Source organism: Crinia signifera, chromosome 12 (assembly GCF_055691185.1).
Source record: "Crinia signifera chromosome 12, ASM5569118v1, whole genome shotgun sequence".
NCBI classification, from domain to species: Eukaryota; Metazoa; Chordata; class Amphibia; order Anura; family Myobatrachidae; genus Crinia; species Crinia signifera.
In genome coordinates, this window is record NC_139228.1 from 76,763,328 (window position 1) to 76,780,635 (window position 17,308).

The 17,308-nt window shown below is 45.9% G+C and overlaps 1 protein-coding gene across 1 annotated transcript in view; it reads left to right on the plus strand.

Moving 5' to 3' along the window:
- Positions 1–903: 903 nt before the first annotated feature.
- The window catches only part of RAD51 (RAD51 recombinase), a 30,198-nt gene continuing 13,793 nt past the window's right edge, over positions 904–17,308 (plus strand). The window contains exons 1-3 of the mRNA XM_083165888.1: positions 904–1,092; positions 5,775–5,864; positions 7,518–7,655. Coding sequence (XP_083022014.1) covers positions 5,790–5,864; positions 7,518–7,655 — 213 coding nt within the window. The 5' untranslated portion in view covers positions 904–1,092; positions 5,775–5,789. The remainder of the gene's footprint in view (positions 1,093–5,774; positions 5,865–7,517; positions 7,656–17,308) is intronic.

The window sequence follows — 17,308 nt, forward strand, 5'->3', positions numbered from 1 at the left end:
AAATGCCCTTTATCACCACTCCTGTTTAATATTGCCCTTGACCCACTCCTACACACGCTTCAAAACTGAATGGCTTTTCAGGGTATAAGCAGTGCTATTTTTCAGCAGGCTCCAGCAGGAACTGTGGCCCTTATTCTAGTTCACTCTTTCTGACAAAATATTTCTTAGATGGACAAAACCATGTGCACTGCAGGTGAGGCAGGTGTAAAACCCCACCCAAATCTAATTATCTCTGCACAAGTAACACCTGCCTCACCTGCAGTGCACATGGTTTTGTCCATCTAATGCTGTGTACACACGGGGGAGATATATTGCTCAGCCATATATTGCTGAGCAATATATGGCTGAGCAATATATTGCTCAGTTTCTCCTGTTCATCAGCGACCAGAGATGGTCGCTGATGAAAAAGAAACTGCCGGGGGGAGCCCGGCAGTGGTAATCAGCTGGTCGCAGGAGCATGTTCCTGCGACCAGCGATCACCACAGGGGCAAAAACGGGAGCGCGCACCCGGCGATATATCGCCGGTGCACACTCCCATTGCGGGCAATATGGTCACTCAGCGACCATATTTCCCGCGATTTTGGACAAAATCGCCCCCGTGTGTATGCACCTTAAGAAATATTTTGTAAGAAAGAGTGAACTAGAATAAGGACCTCAGTTCCTGCTGGAGCCTGCTGAAAAATAGCCCTGGGTATAAGGATAAGTGGCCAAGAGATAAAGTTTTCGGCTATCTGACTATTTTCTAGATAAAATAACAGAGTTAGGATCTATTTTTGGATTTAGTATTAATATAGACAAATCTAATGCTATGGATACTGCACTATGTATACTGTACTATACACAGTAATCCAGTACAGCACAGCCGCCCTTAGCAGTATAGCACTAGGACCCCGCGCACTCGGCGGTGGGCACCAGAACGTAGGGGACGTGTGACGTCAGACGTATGGCTTGGCCTTGGCGGGATATTCGTATACACATCAGGGGTGACGCTGCCGAGCTAGTCCGTGCCATAACATCCGGGTTACAGCCGTAGCTCGTTGTTCTCACCGGAGGAGTACGGGAGGTGACGGGAAGAGACAGACACCAGCGGTGGTAACTACGGGCTGGGAGTGGGGAGCTGTGTAGTGTCTCCCGGTGCGCTCCCTCATCCGCCTCGCTCCGGGTTATATAACACGTGACCTGAGATCTGACCCCATGTCGCCGTGTGTATTATACCAGTCACTGTGGAGAACACGTCTCCTGTATTGTCACCGCGCACTGATACTGGGAGTGTATCCAGGGACCTCACCGGGTTATATAACACGTGACCTGAGATCTGGCCCCTTGTCACACACCGTGTGTATTATACCTGTGGAGAACACATCTCCTGTATTGTCACCGCGCACTGCTACTGGGATTGTATCCAGTAGGGAACAATGGCCTCACCTCTGTAGTCTATCAGTTATTGATGGGGTTACCTACCGGCAGTACTTTAATGGTTGGGACTAGTTCCAGTGGCGTAGCTAGGTTTTGAGCGCGCCCCCCCCCCCCCCCCCGCGCCGTTAAAGGGAGGGCGCCCGCACACCCACCCCGCCGCCCATGCAAACCCCCCCGATCCCCCGCAGTCTTACTTAAGTTCAGTACGCGCTGGTCCCGGCTCCCTTCTTCTGCTATGAGGACCACCACAAAATGTCCGCCCCCATACAGCAGACAGTTTCAGAGAACTGTCTGCTAAATGGGGGTGGACATTTTGTGGTGGTCCTCATAGCAGAAGAAGGGAGCCAGGACCAGCGCGTACTACTGAAGACAGGTAAAGACTGCGGGGGATTGCGGCGGGGTGTAACTATAGCACTGCAGCCCCCGGCGCCTGCACATGCACAGCGCCCCCCCGCGGGGGCTGCGGTGCTATAGGTCCTTACAGCGGAGAGGAACTAGTCAGTGGTGTAACTATAGCACTGCAGCCCCCGGCGCCTGCACATGCACAGCGCCCCCCCCGCGGTCGTGGGGGCTGCGGTGCTATAGTTACACCACTGACTAGTTCCTCTCCACTGTAAGGACCTGGGGGGCAGTGAGAGGAGGAGCAAGGTCGGAACAAGGGACCCAAACAGACCCTCGTGCTTCGATCGCCACCTGGTTACTAAAGGCAACCAGTGGTGGCGTGGACAGTGAAGGAATAAGCCCGAAGCGAGCCCATGAGGGTCCATTTGGGCCCCTTGTTCTGATCTTGCTCCTCCTCCCCAGGTACTTACGGTGACTACGGTCCTGTAACTGGCAGTGTGCGTATGGTGCCACTCAGCAGAATGCTGTGGGCAGCACCACCACTCACCAATGGCTCCTGTCCTGTACTGCTCTGACCGCTCCAAAATCTGATAATATGTCTGATGTTTCTGCAAAAGGTAATCCATTCCGATTGGTAAGAAGGGTACAGTTATGCTGCTCTGTGGTATGGATCTGCTTGGGGCAAAAACCTAGTGTGTGCCGCAATGATGCTGCGAACCGAGCACTGCGTGAGATGTGTAATGACAAAACACTTACACAAAATAAAGGATCCAGTGTGATTTGAAACGCATTGGAGGAAAGCATAAGATTGGGGAAGAGGAAAGTGCCAACCCCAGCGTCTTACTACCAGAAGGACGAGCTATACATCCACGGCACAATAGAATCCACTTAGCCAACCTAGGGTACGTTAGTTCACACTGCTGCCAAGGAGGCAAAATCAGCTTTGCATTGGCCAACAACAGGTTCCAGTCCTGCTAATAAAGCACTAAAAGACTATATAAACATTAAGGGCCCAATGTACTAAGCTAGAAAAGTGATAAAATGGAGAATAATAAACAGAAAGCCAAACAGAGCCTAACTGCCATATCACAGGCTGTTTGACAAATGACATATAGGAGCTGGTTGGAGGTTTATCTCTCTCCATTTTATCACTTTTCAAGGCTTAGTACATCTTGCCCTAAGTGTGTTTTCTCCAACCCCTCCGGTTCTTATAGCAACAAGGAAAGGAAAGAATGTCACTATGTGGTGCACAAGAAGGTTGACTTAATCTAAAATCTAACTTTTATTAGGATTTTTTAAAATAGTAGCGAAGTATAAGACACAAACATCACAGAACATGAAACATAGAGTAATTTTAAAAAGGATAATTTATCCTAATAGGTGTGACTGCAATACTTTTCTCCCCTTATTAGACTGGTTTATTAGATGTCAGTCTCCACGTCTGTATAAATTCAATCGGTGCCTGGAGACTGTTAAAGCCGAGTCTGCCCACTCTCTCCAAGCTTTATTTAGCTGTATGGAGTGTGCGCCCGCTTGTCAATCAGTGGCGGGTCCCGGGTTGGGCATCCGTTCTCCAGTGCTGGTATGCGGGCGGTGTCCGATGTGAGCTGCCACTATCACATTCAGACCACCGTTTTGCCGCAACCGCACGGAGCCGCGGATTGCCTCCCGCTGTGATACAGGTTAAGCCGCGGCGTCTAGGAGTAGTACACCGGGGGTTAGAGCCCGTTTGACCGGTTCCAGGATAGTGCTGACGTCAAGCACTGCGTTCCTGCCCGGGCGTGTCCAGTGGCGACTGGCACACGCTGGTGAGGCAGAGATACAGCTGTTAATAAATCACAATGATATATACATTGGTATGGGGGGAAGGGAGTAGGGAGTCACAACAAGTTGCTGACGGGTCAGCATACGCTTCGCTTATGGGAGCTTCATCAGGACCCTAGCTTGGAGAGAGTGGGCAGACTCGGCTTTAACAGTCTCCAGGCACCGATTGAATTTATACAGACGTGGAGACTGACATCTAATAAACCAGTCTAATAAGGGGAGAAAAGTATTCCAGTCACACCTATTAGGATATATTATCCTTTTTAAAATCACTCTATGTTTCATGTTCTGTGATGTTTGTGTATTATACTTCGCTACTATTTTAGAAAATCCTAATAAAAGTTAGATTTTAGATTAAGTCAACCTTCTTGTGCACCACATAGTGACATTCTTTCCTTTCCTTGTTGCTATAATTAACTTGTGTCCAGTGGTAGCACACCCTCCATTGTTTGAAGTACATCATAATAAAATGATACATGAGGGTAATCTCTAAAAATATTGTTATACCTGAACCTGTGCGACTGTTCTGATCCCTTCCCCCCGACTCCCCCCTAAACCTCCCTCCTGTTCTTACACCAGTCTTGTACTTTTTATCATTTAAAAAAGGGAGCGAGGGGGAATCGACGTTATGCGGGCGCCAAAACAGCGAGACTTGCGGCTAACTGCAGTGGGTTCCCTGCATTAGCCGCGAGCCTCCCTGTTTGGGGGAATTGTTGTCATCCTCCGACAGTGAGGGGGCGTGGACATTTGCACGGGGGGTGCGACCATGCGCACAGGGCAGCAACTGATTGTGGCCCGGAACAGCCGCTGCTACCCTTGCTCCCACAGGTCAATTCTCCCCAGCCGCTGCAGAGGGAACATACAGGCCCGGGCGGCTGTTTTAGCAGGACACTGTTAAAAGGGCAGGGCGGCATGATTTGCCCTTTCAAATTGGGCAGGGTGTAGCGCCTGCAAAAACAGCCTAGCGGGAACACGAGCTCTCCAGCTGTTGTGAAGCTACAAGTCCAGCATGCGTTGCCACAGTTTTGATTTTAGGGAATGCTGGGATATGTAGTTTCACAACAGCTGGAGAGTTGCAGGTTACCCATGCCTGCACTAGATATATCTCCCAGACCATCTGTAAGTGTGTACTCACAATCATTTTGTATTTTAAATATAAAAGCACATCCTCCATGTCAAATAGAGGATGTAATCTATTGCACAGATGTTGTCCACGTTGTGTGTACGAATGATTAAATGGATAGTTTCCTAAAATCGTTAAATTGATCAGTTGCTACTCGCATTTTGCAGACTTGACAACTGCATTTACAAAATATTTTTTTTCTAATGGGTCTGTGCTGAGGAGTAGTCTGAGGTGCCACAGCTGTTATATAGCATGTGAGTGTTCAAAAGGTGAGTACACAGTGGCCGATATATCGGGCTTTCGACTGAACAGCCGATATATCAATGCACCAACCGCCACTTTGTAAGAACAATATATCTGAAAGGTGTAGTTCTGATATATTGCATTGGCTGTGATGCACAGCCATCTAAAGATATATCGGCACATCTTGCTGTGTATGGGCGATCTGCTGACTGCCGTACAGCCACGCCGAAGGCTGCCAGTGACTGACTGCTCAGTGGGTGCATGCAAATGTACCTGCTTGTTTGTGATGTCAGTCCTGACTGGTCAGGCAGCATTTATGGGGAACAAGCTGCCCGATCGGTGGTGCCCACACATTAGAAACATCTGTGATCTTAAGATTTCCCTTAAACTACTCATCAGTCCTGGACAAGATCCGTATATAGTGCACATTTTGACAGATATATCTTAATATTTTTTTTTGGGGGGGGGGGTTCTATCTATGATTTGTACCGTCAGCGGCACATTGCAGGAGCAGTTTAGCAACCGCAATGTATTGCATTCGATTTCCCTTGAACCGATTTCCCATCCACAGGAGTTTTTACTTGAGATAAATCGCATGATGTGCCAAGGCAGAAGGAGCACACGTTTGTATGCCACGCTTAGTGATTGCAGTGACGTTTGCTAAAAATGGAACCATTCTCTTATAACTTATAATTGATGAGTGTTTTTTATGATGCGCTAATTATGGCGTTTAGTTAGGGCTACGGTCTAGTTGCTCTTATCAGTTTGTGCTGCATAGATTTCTCTGCTACAGTCATGTGACACAATCTAACACTTATTATTTTAGGCTGCTCGATGTGCAATGGCTATGCAAGCACAATACGAAGCATCCACAGAAGAAGAATCTTTTGGGCCCCAAGCAATATCCCGGCTTGAGGTATAGTATTCATCAATCAAAAGATCATTTATCTATGACCTATTGTTACATATTGGTTTATTTTTTGGTGCATACATAACGTGATAATAGGATCTTCTATATAGCTTTCCCTATGCCTGTACCCCTAGAAAGAAGCATCTGTCTGATATTACACTATTTATTAATTGATTTCAGATAATTGGCCGGCAATAACTAGAGGGTTTTTTTTATATTCCTCAACTATGGCGCTGGTATTTTTTAGCAGATATTTTGCTCATCTGACCGCATTGTTGACACTCTAAGGGTTAATAATTCGACATGCGTTTCATGGGGTTTTTACTTTGTGTCAATGCTTCGGGGCAGGCACCTGTCTGCGCTTGCAGATGGTAAATCACGAAAAAGTCCCAAAACATGGCAAAAGGTTGAAACAAGGTTTTCCATGTCGGCTAATTGACTATCTGTACACCTGGATGCCCTTAAAATGACATTGTACAAGAGAACAAATGAACTGCCTACATAGAGCAGCAGTGCTCGGTATAAGAATCCTGACCTCTGTATTTGGTTATCACACGATACTGTAAGTATATTACTTATTACGCGTCATCCTGGCTACCGATACAGTAAAATCTACCTCCTTCATTAATGAGAGCCATTGGATAAAAGAAATGCCACTGACACAGCGGACATTGGTAACCACTGTAAGGTCACCGTGATTACTACTCCGTAGTGCACAGATAGTTCTCATTCTACAGTTCCAGATCCTGTTCATCCAGAAAGACACTCATTTGTTACCATGGGTTAGTTATGGCAAAGTGACACATGCGCTTGCAATTAAAAAAGAACTAAAAACTACATAAAATGAGGCAATCATAATGGTAATGAAAACGGAAGACAAAATAGAAATAAAAGGTGGAAAACTAAAAATACACATCCAAATCTTTACACCTTCCCTGTACCCTGAGCAGCCCAGTCCATAGGTACATTGAGTGTGGCATGTAACCCAGCTTTCTTGCATCCATGATCATTTGCAGCTAATTGAAACAAACACTATGCAAGCATTTTCTCCCAAATGTCTTTCTCACTGAGGGCAAGCAGTACTGATAAAGAGATAGATGCAATAGGTCCTGCACTCCAACCAAAGAAACAGCTGCAATCAATATAGTTCCAGGAGTGTTCCCTAAGTAGCACAACAGCGGCACTGCGGAGTTAGAAATTAAGAAGTGGAATTAATGTTTCAGGGAACTCAGGGGTAGATTTATTAAGCTCGGAGAAGTGATAAACTGTCTGTTTTTTATCACCAGCCAATCAGCTCCTACCTGTGAAGCTACAGGCTTGGTTTGAAAAATGACAGGTAAGAGCTGATTGGCTGATGATAAAAAAACAGACAGTTTATCACTTCACCAAGCTTAATAAATCTGCCCCTCGATCCCTGCTGTCAGAATCGCACATGTCTATATTCTCCACTACACTGGTCTTTTTAAATGCATATCCCCCGAACCTCCCCTTTTGCAAAATATAGAGATCCCTATTTATCCTGAGAAAGCAACGTGCATGTTACATTTGTGAACAAAGTAATAAAACCTCACACATTGCTCAAACCTATACTTTGATCAAAATATTACTTATGACAACCTGGAAAGTATTGTAACATTGTTTTTCGTTTCCCATGTTTAGCAATGTGGGATTAATGCAAATGATGTAAAGAAGCTGGAGGAGGCTGGGTTCCATACAGTAGAGGCAGTTGCTTATGCCCCGAAGAAGGAACTCCTTAATATAAAAGGGATTAGTGAAGCCAAAGCCGACAAAATCCTGGTAAATCAAAAAGTTGCTTTTATTCTAGAAGTGTTGATATATGTGTTTTAAGATGGGTACACACTGAGATGATATCGGGTATATTGCTTAGTGTGTGCCTAATTTAATGATGCCCAGAGTCTCTACCAAGGTCGCCCATTTAGTGTTACTGCCCAGCCATCCAGGCAATAACCCTAGCGAATGCAGCGTGTGTAATGAAGGAAAGAGAGCTCCGCCACTCCGACCTTTATTACCCTGTTCTGTCGTGTATACAAATACGCATAGAATAGGGTCTACCCTGTGCCATGCTTAGCTATATTTAATTATTTGTTAGTGTGATGCTTTTTTTTTTTTGTCACTGAAAATGTGTTTTTGGTGCTTTGTTCTGATGGCCACAGCTTGTCCAAGTCCAGTAACCACTACCATTACAGTGCAAAGCAATAGTATAGCACACAATGGCATTTCTTATTAATACTGTATGTGATCTTTACCATGCTGGTGGTTTGTGTGTATGTGTGTGTATATATAACCATCACAAGTGATGGTGGTTTCCATATGAGAGTCCTTTGTTCTGACAAGGTCCTCTCCTTTTTTATTTGATGCAGTCGTCATGTTAACTGTCAAGCTTCCTCGGCATCAAGGCACCTTCCCCCTGTGGTGACAGCATCTTCGGCGCGGCCGGGCCCGCCCACTTTCGTGACGCCGGCGGCCCGGGACCGTCCACTTTCGTGACGCCGGCGGCCCGGGACCGTCCACTTTCGTGACGCCGGCGGCCCGGGACCGTCCACTTTCGTGACGCCGGCGGCCCGGGACCGTCCACTTTCGTGACGCCGGCGGCCCGGGACCGTCCACTTTCGTGACGCCGGCGGCCCGGGACCGTCCACTTTCGTGACGCCGGCGGCCCGGGACCGTCCACTTTCGTGACGCCGGCGGCCCGGGACCGTCCACTTTCGTGACGCCGGCGGCCCGGGACCGTCCACTTTCGTGACGCCGGCGGCCCGGGACCGTCCACTTTCGTGACGCCGGCGGCCCGGGACCGCCCACTTTCGTGACGCCCGGGACCGCCCACTCTCGTGGCGCCCGGGACCGCCCACTCTCGTGGCGCCCGGGACCGCCCACTCTCGTGGCGCCCGGGACCGCCCACTCTCGTGGCGCCCGGGACCGCCCACTCTCGTGGCGCCCGGGACCGCCCACTCTCGTGGCGCCCGGGACCGCCCACTCTCGTGGCGCCCGGGACCGCCCACTTACGTGGCGCCGGCGGCCCCGGACCGCCCCCCAGCGCCCTGCCCGGCACAATTTCTAGAGTGAACACTATAGGCCTACAATTGTGTTGACATTTTGACTGCGGACATGGTGCCTATAGAATGACTGTCAATACTGTAATTGATCTTTTGATGTGTAGCTTCTTGCTGTATTTCTTTTTTTTTTTTTTTTTTTTTTTAACACTGCTATTAAATAAGTAATAGACATTTTATGTTGTGGGGTAATAGTGACATTATCATAATAAGGTAAACATGCATTTTTATTTTAACCTCTCGCGTGATTATAGAATTGTTTTAAGAACGTTTTTTTCTTCCTCATCTCCATGGCAGCCATTACTCTGGGTTTATCCCCCTCTCCTCCAGTGATAGACAGGTATATTTCAAACTCCACCCACCTCGGGTATATAGCACCTCCTCCCCTTTGCGCTACAGTCTTTTTCCTGTCTCCAGTGAGATTAGTTCAGTGTAGGTTTGTTATTTTTGTGTAAGGACTTACCTCATTGTACCTGGCCATAGCCCTCTGCGTAGGTGCTGCTGGAAGGGGGAATGGCATCCCGGGAAGAATGTCCGGATCCAGGCTTATACCAGGCGGCATCCTGCTCTATAAGTTCTACACCCTGTTGTCAGGCCGTTGCCTTGAGAGGGGTCCGCTTCCCCATACCGCCATTCTGCTCAGTCTTCCAGTCTGTTTGGAGGAAATTGCGGCGAAGGGGTGGAAGTGACGCTTGATGCTGACCGCGATATGCGCCCGCCGCCTCTTCTGATCCACAGATGCCGGAAGACGGGAGCCTTAGGAGGGGTGGAAGTGACGCATAAGTATGGGCGGAAATTACGCTGTAGCATCTGGCACCGCAGTTTGAGCCAGCCTTCCATGTATATAAGGCAGTAATGGAGTCAAAACTTTATCCTGTGTGTATTCTGGTTGTTGGTTAACATAGAAAGCGCTCAACGTGGATCCTGAATTCCAACCCTTCTACCCCTAAGCCATTAGGTGCTGTGGAGAGGTTAGTCCTCAGAGGCACCTATTATTATTCTATCTGAGTAGTGTAGTGATAGGTCTTTATCTCTTTTACCTAGTGTGTCTAAAGCTGCTGGGAAGAAGAGTACTTCCAAGACTAGGAATATATCAAAGAACGGTCTTTCATGTGATAAGATCTTTTCTGCCGGAAAGGAAAATGTTTGCAATGTATGCTGAGGTGCAACCAGTCAACCTCCAGCAGCTCATGGGCTAGATGAAGTCATTTGTGACTAAAGAGGAAATAAAAGGCATGCAAGGGGTTAAAAGAACTAGGTCTAAGACTAGTGTGGACTTTGGATATGATTCTGAATCCCCTTGTTATATGGTGAAGATTCTGAGGGTCTGAGTTGGAAGCTGGGGAAATCCCAGAAAAGGACAGGTCATTTAATCTGGGAACAGTAGGCAGTCTTCTTAAATATGGCAAAAGAGAAATGATGGTATGGTGTGGCGCAACCCTCTTAACCCCTTCCTGACACAGCATGTTTTTGCCTTCCTGACAGAGCCCTTTTTTTCAAATCTGACATGTATCACTTAAGTGGGGATAACTTTTTTTTGCTTTTACTTATCCCAGTGATTTTGAGATTGTTTTTTCGTGACACATTGTACTTCAAGTTAGTGGTAAATTTTCGTCGATACAGTCTGTGTTTTTTTGTGAAAAATACCAAAATGTTGGAAAAAAATGGAAAATTTAGCAATTTGTAAAATGTTAAATTTTCTGCTTGTGAGACAAATAATCATACCACTCAAAATAGTTAATAACTAACATAGACCATATGTCTACTTTATGTTTCCATCATTATTTCAACTTCCTTTTAATTTTTTTGGACACTAGGAGGCTTACAATATGAATAGCAAATTTTCAAGAAAATTTCAAACACTGATTTTTTTAGGGACCAGTTCAGTTCTGATGTGACTTTGAGGGACTTGTATGTGAGACACCCCCATAAATGATGCCATTTCAAAAACTGCACCCCTCACAGTATTCAAAACAGCATTTTGGAAGTTTGTTAACCCTTTAGGTGTTTCACAGGAATTAAAACAAAGTGTAGGTGAAATTTCAAAATTTCATTTTTTTTGCAGATTTGCAATTTTAATACATTTTTCTAAGGAACACAGTACATTTTACTAGAGAAATGTGACTAAAAATTGATTCCCCCAATTCTTTTGTTTTCATAAATATCCTATATGTGGCCCTAGTGTGCACGTTGACCAAACCACAGGCTTCATAATAGAAGGAGCACCTACTTGATTTTGGAGCCTCCTTTTTATGAGATAATTTTTTAGGCACCATGTAGGTTTCTAGGCACCATAAGATGCTAAAAGTTAGGAACCCCCCCACAAGTGACCCCATTTTGCAAACTACACCCCTCAGGGAATTCATCTAGGGGTATAGTGTACATTTCAAACCCCCAGGGGTTTCACCAATTTTGATACAACTGGGCAGTGAAAATGAAAAGTTACATTTTTTTTTACACAAAAATGCAGTTCTGGCTCAATTTTTCATTTTTCATAAGGTATGAAGGAGAAAAAGCACCCCAAAATCTGTGCCCCAATTTCTCCCGAGTACGGCAATGCTTCATGTGTGACCAAAAAATGGCAGGACTCAGAAGGGAAGGAGTGATATTTGGATTTTGCAGCTCAGATTCTGGTGGAATTTTGGTGGGTGCTATGTCGCATTAGCAAGACCCCCGAAGCACCAATACAGTGGAACCCCCCCACAAGTGACCCCATTTTGCAAACTACAACCCTCAGGGAATTCATCTAGGGGTATAGTGTACATTTCAAACCCCCAGGGGTTTCACCAATTTTGATACAACTGGGCAGTGAAAATGAAAAGTTACATTTTTTTACACAAAAATGCAGTTCTGGCTCAAAATTTTTCATTTTCATAAGGTATGAAGGAGAAAAAGCACCCCAAAATCTGTGCCCCAATTTCTCCCGAGTACGGCAATGCCTCACATGTGACCAAAAAATACCAGTTGGGTGCATGGCAGGACTCAGAAGGGAAGGAGTGATTTTTGGATTTTGCGGCTCAGATTCTGGTGGAATGAATGGTGGGTGCTATGTGGCATTAGCAAGACCCCCGAAGCACGGTAAAATGATGAACCTAATAATCCATAGATGTGTGGTATATTTTAAAACACTCCTTTATACATAGGCCGGGTTTGTCGGGGCAAGTGTCACACTGGAAAATAGTTTGCTTTCTTATTCCCTTTTTATAGCAAACTTTGCACCTTTTTTGTGTCCTGCCCTTTTTTCCAGTGGAGGGGATTTCATCAGGAAAATGCTGCCCTGGTACAATACGGGGGCCAGTACTAGAAGTACTGGGGCCCTCTGCCTGCTGGTTCCCAAATATTAGGCCCTTTATGACTTCCTCTTGAAAGTGCATAAATGTCCCCCTCTGGCTGGTAGAACGGAATAGCACGTAAGCGTTATACAGTGCCATCTGGATGATATACACGGCCAGCTTCTTGTACCAGATTTTTGTTTTCCGCAGGGCACTGTACGGCTTCAGTACCTGATCTGAAAGATCCACTCCGCCCATGTACCTATTGTAATCCAGGATACAATTAGGTTTTGAGGTGTGGGTACTGGTACCTCGTACAGGGACGGAGGTGGTACTGTCTCCGTGAATTGTTGTCAGTATAAGGACATCCCTCTTGTCCTTATATTTGACCAACAACATATTTTCGGTGCATATTCCCCTGCTTTCACCCCTTCTCATTACTTGGGCAATGTGCGTTTTTGGGAGGCCTCTTTGGTTCTTGCGCACAGTACCGCAAGCTGCTGTACCTCTTGAACCAAGGGCCTTAAACAGGGGGATGCTGGTGTAAAAGTTATCCACATAGAGGTGATAACCTTTATCCAGGAAGGGGTGCACTAAATCCCAGACAATTTTTCCACTAACACCTACGAGGGAGGGGGGGCATTCTGGCGGTTCAATTCTTGAATCCTTCCCTTCATATACCCTAAACCTGTGGGTGTACCCTGAGGTGCTTTCACACAGCTTATACATTTTTATGCCATACCTTGCCCTCTTACTGGGAAGGTACTGGCGGAATTTAACCCTTCCTTTAAAATGTATAAGGGACTCGTCTATGCAAATGAATTTATCTGGGATGTACATCTCTTCAAATTTGGCACTGAAGTGATCAATGACCGGCCTGACTTTGAATAGCCGGTCAAAGGTGGGATCATCTCTGGGTGGGCACTGTGCATTATCGTTGTAATGCAAAAATTTAAGGATTAACTCAAAACGATTCCGGGTCATGGCCATACGGTAAAGTGGGGTGCTGTACAGAACATCTGTACTCCAATATTGCCTAATTTCTGGCTTTTTTACTATGCCCATATGAAACACCAGACCCCAAAACGTCATCATCTCTACTGCATCTACAGGGGTCCACCTAGCAAATGATGACGTGGGGTTTTGAGCAATAAACTGCTGGGCATATAAATTAGTTTGGTCCACCATTAAATTTATAAAATCATCAGAGAAAAATAATTTGAAAAAGTCAATTTCTCTGAGACCTGTGGAATCAAATTGGATTCCTGGGATGGCCAAAAACTCAGGAACCTGGGGCTCAAAATTGTCTGGTGGTGGGGTCCATACGAGATCAATTATTGGGGGGGGGTCTCAGCTGCTCTACGGGGGCGTCTTTGAGGGGGTCCCTCATCACTAAAGGAGGAAGAGGAGCTTAAGATGAATCCTTCAAATTCCCCGCTTGCCTCACTGGCAAGCATGGCATATGCCTCCTCCGCTGAATACATTCTTCTGGATGACTGGGATGACATTTGGGATGCCATTTTTATTTTTGTGTTTCTGGTAGTGAAATGTTTTAACACGTGTATAGTGTAGGGGGGGTACAAACTTTATTTCAATGTAGTATGTAGTGTGTAGTGTGTATGTAGTGCAGAAAAAAAAAAAAAAAAGGTCATGCGCCAAAAATTGAGCACAGATGTTGGTCAGTAACGTCCGTCACTGAACAGCGCTCAAAGGCAACAGGAATTTGATCAAAAAAATTTGATCAAAAAAAGACCCCACAGCACCCTCAAAAAAAAAAAAAAAAGGTGATCAGTGATGCGACACTGATTACCAGTGAGGGGCAGCAGGTGCACAACCTTTGGTGCAACTGACAGTGCAACTGGCAGGTATATATAAAAAAAAAACCTCTGCACCCCCAAAAAGTTGCTGATCACCTCAGATATAGTGATCAGCACAAAGGGGGGGGGGGCAGCAGACACAAAATATAGCACTCTCTATCACTCTGTCACTATCTCTCTATCTCTCTCTATCTCTATCTCTCTCTATCTCTCTCTATCTCTCTCTATCTCTCTCTATCTCTCACTATCTATCACTATCACTCTATGACACTGCAGCAGCAGCACTGACAGTTATATATATAAAAAATAACCCCTGCACCCCCAAAAAGTTGCTGGGGGTGCACAAAAAGGGGGCAGCAGACACAAAATATAGCACTTTCTATCACTATCTCTCTCTATCTCTCACTATCTACCACTCTATGACACTGCAGCAGCACTGGTATATATATATAAAAAAAAACCCTGTGCCCCCAAAAAGTTGCTGATCAGTTAATTTATACTGATCAGCACAAAAGGGGGGGGCAGCAGTCAGTTGCACACGCAGTACAGCTGTGTATATATATAAAAAATATATAGCACAATCTGTCACTATCTCTCTATCTCTCTCTATCTCTCTATCTATAACTCTATCACACTGCAGCAGCACAAAATGTAGCACTCTCTGTCACTAGCCCTCTCTATCTCTCTCTCTCTCTCTATCTCTCTCTATCTATAACTGGAACACACTGCAGCAGCACAACACAGCACAACACAGGAAGTCACAAGCTCCAGGAACGCTACAAGCTGTGATCAGGTAAGTATTTTGCAAGGATCAGGTCAGTAAAACGGCAGATTGGCACGGTGACCGCACTGCACGCAATTCCAGACCGGAATGGCGTCTGCAGTGCAGTCACCGTTAGTTTAAATCCCCCTCCATGGCTGTGATTGGTCCGTCGGTCCGACGAACCAATCACGGCCTTTGGGGGCGGGTTGGGTGAGGTGGGGTGACACCAGTGTCACCCTTACACCCCGTGGTGATTGGTGCTGTACTTTACAGCACCAATCACCACCGATCCCTGTGTCACCGGCGAACGTTATTCGCCGGTGACACAGAAAACGCTGTAATTGGCTGTTCACACTGAACAGCCAATCGCAGCGATCGCCGACGGGGGGACAGCAGACATGTTTAAACTGTCACCGCGTCTATAGACGCGGTGACAGTTAAATGCCATGACGTACATTTATGCCATGTGTCGGGAAGTACATCCCGGCCATGACGTAAATGTACGTCAAATGTCGGGAAGGGGTTAAAGGATGTCTATGGGCAAACAATTCTTACTTTAAAAGAATTTTAGTTTCACAACAATAAAACAAATGACATTTAAACAAATGAATTTACATGAATCCTATGCAATCCTTGGTACACTTTGACTGGGGTTCAGCAAGTGAAAAACAAGATACGTTTTATCTCACCATCTGAGTCCACCGCGGTGGGCTATGCTTTTTAGGGAGAAAAGACTGCGGCACCACCGCAGTGAGCTTTGTGATGAAGTGTCCCCCAAAGGATAAAGTGCCAAGTGCATCCAGTAAAGTGATGAAGTGCCAAGGTGCTCTAGGTTCAGTAGTGCAGAGGCATCAGTAGCAGCAACGCGTTTCGGAAGACCTTCTGTCTCCTTTATCAAGCTGATAATATATTTCCCCATCAAGTTGTACTGAGAACTAACCCTATGTTCCTGCTTAAAGTAATTTCAGATTTCCACCTGAATCAAGAGGTCGTTCTTCCAGCATTTTACCCTAATCCTAAGGATGAGGAGAAATTACACATGCTAGATGTGAGCAGAGCTATTTCCTGTTCTCTCCAGTGGAAGAGTGGAAGGAATACGAATATCTAAGCAATTGTTTACACTCCATTCAGGTCCGAGGAAAGGCGAAGCTGCCTCTAAGGTTACTATCGCACGTTGGATCAAAGAGACAATGTTGTTTGCGTACAAAGAAAAGGGTCTCGAGGTTCCTGATCGGCTAAAGGCACACTCTACCAGGGCCATGTCTACCTCTCGGTCGAGAAGGGCGCAAGTTTCCGCAAAGGGGTGCCGGACGCGGTCCCGACAGTCAGGATCCCGACTGTCAAAACACCAACAGCCGGGTGCCCGACGGCCACTGGCTATTCTCCCTCGTGGGGGTCCACGACCCCGTAGAGCAGTGGTTCCCAACCCTGGTCCTCAAGTACCCACAACAGTACACGTTTTCCAGGTCACCCGGCAGGTGCACTCATTATTCAGGCACATTTGAAAAGATCCTCAGGTGGAGCTAATTATAGCACTTGTGATCTGTGTGGAGAAAACATGCACTGTTGGGGGTACTTGAGGACCAGGGTTGGGAACCACTGCCATAGAGGGAGACTAGAATAGGTAGCGAGCCACCGTGCCCGCAGTGCAGCAAACCCGCAAGGGGCTTTGTTGCTCTTGCCATGCTGTCTGAGTCGAGCTAATGACTGTCGGGATCCTGACTGTCGGACCCCTATACCACACCCTCTGCAAAGGATATATGTACAGCAGCAACATGGTCCTCCTGTATATATGTTTTCTACGTACTATAACATCAATGTGTCTATGCTGTGACTTAATATATTTTTCATGACTTGACTGTGTATTTATTTACTCGCCCTTATTATGCTTTGTTATATCCCAGAGTAATGGCTGCCATTGAGTGTGAGGAAGAAAAATGCAAATTTATGTTCTTGTGAACCACTCCATGGCAGCCTGCATTCCCTCCCAAGGTTCTATAAGATGGTGTTCTGGAGACACTCAAAAGACTGTAGAGCAAAGGGGAGGAGGTGCTATACACCCGGGGGTGGGCGGAGTTTCAAATCTACCTGTCTATCACTGGAGGAGAAGGGGTAATGGCTGCCATGGAGTGGTTCAGAAGAAAATAATTTATCGTAAGTATAATTTGCATTTTTAATCGGTGTAGCTGAAAAATATAAAAAAAAATAATATCCTAATCTATTTCTATATGTAATCAGACATACAGGCTACTTGTTTGGTAGGAAGTACTAATAAGAGGGCTTTGTAACACACAGGATTTGTCAAGTTCTGCACCAAAGAGCAGAGTAACTGTGCAGATAATTCCTTTTGTGACTGCTTAGTTTGATGTTGAAATATTCCAAGTGCAGGTTACCTTGACACAACAGCTGCAGAGGTGGATAATTTTTATTAGCAGTGTGAGAGCTACGTCTGTAATTCTGAAGCCTACGAATGATTGTGCATATATTGAAATGCACAACAATACAGTTAATAAGAATATATCTGTTT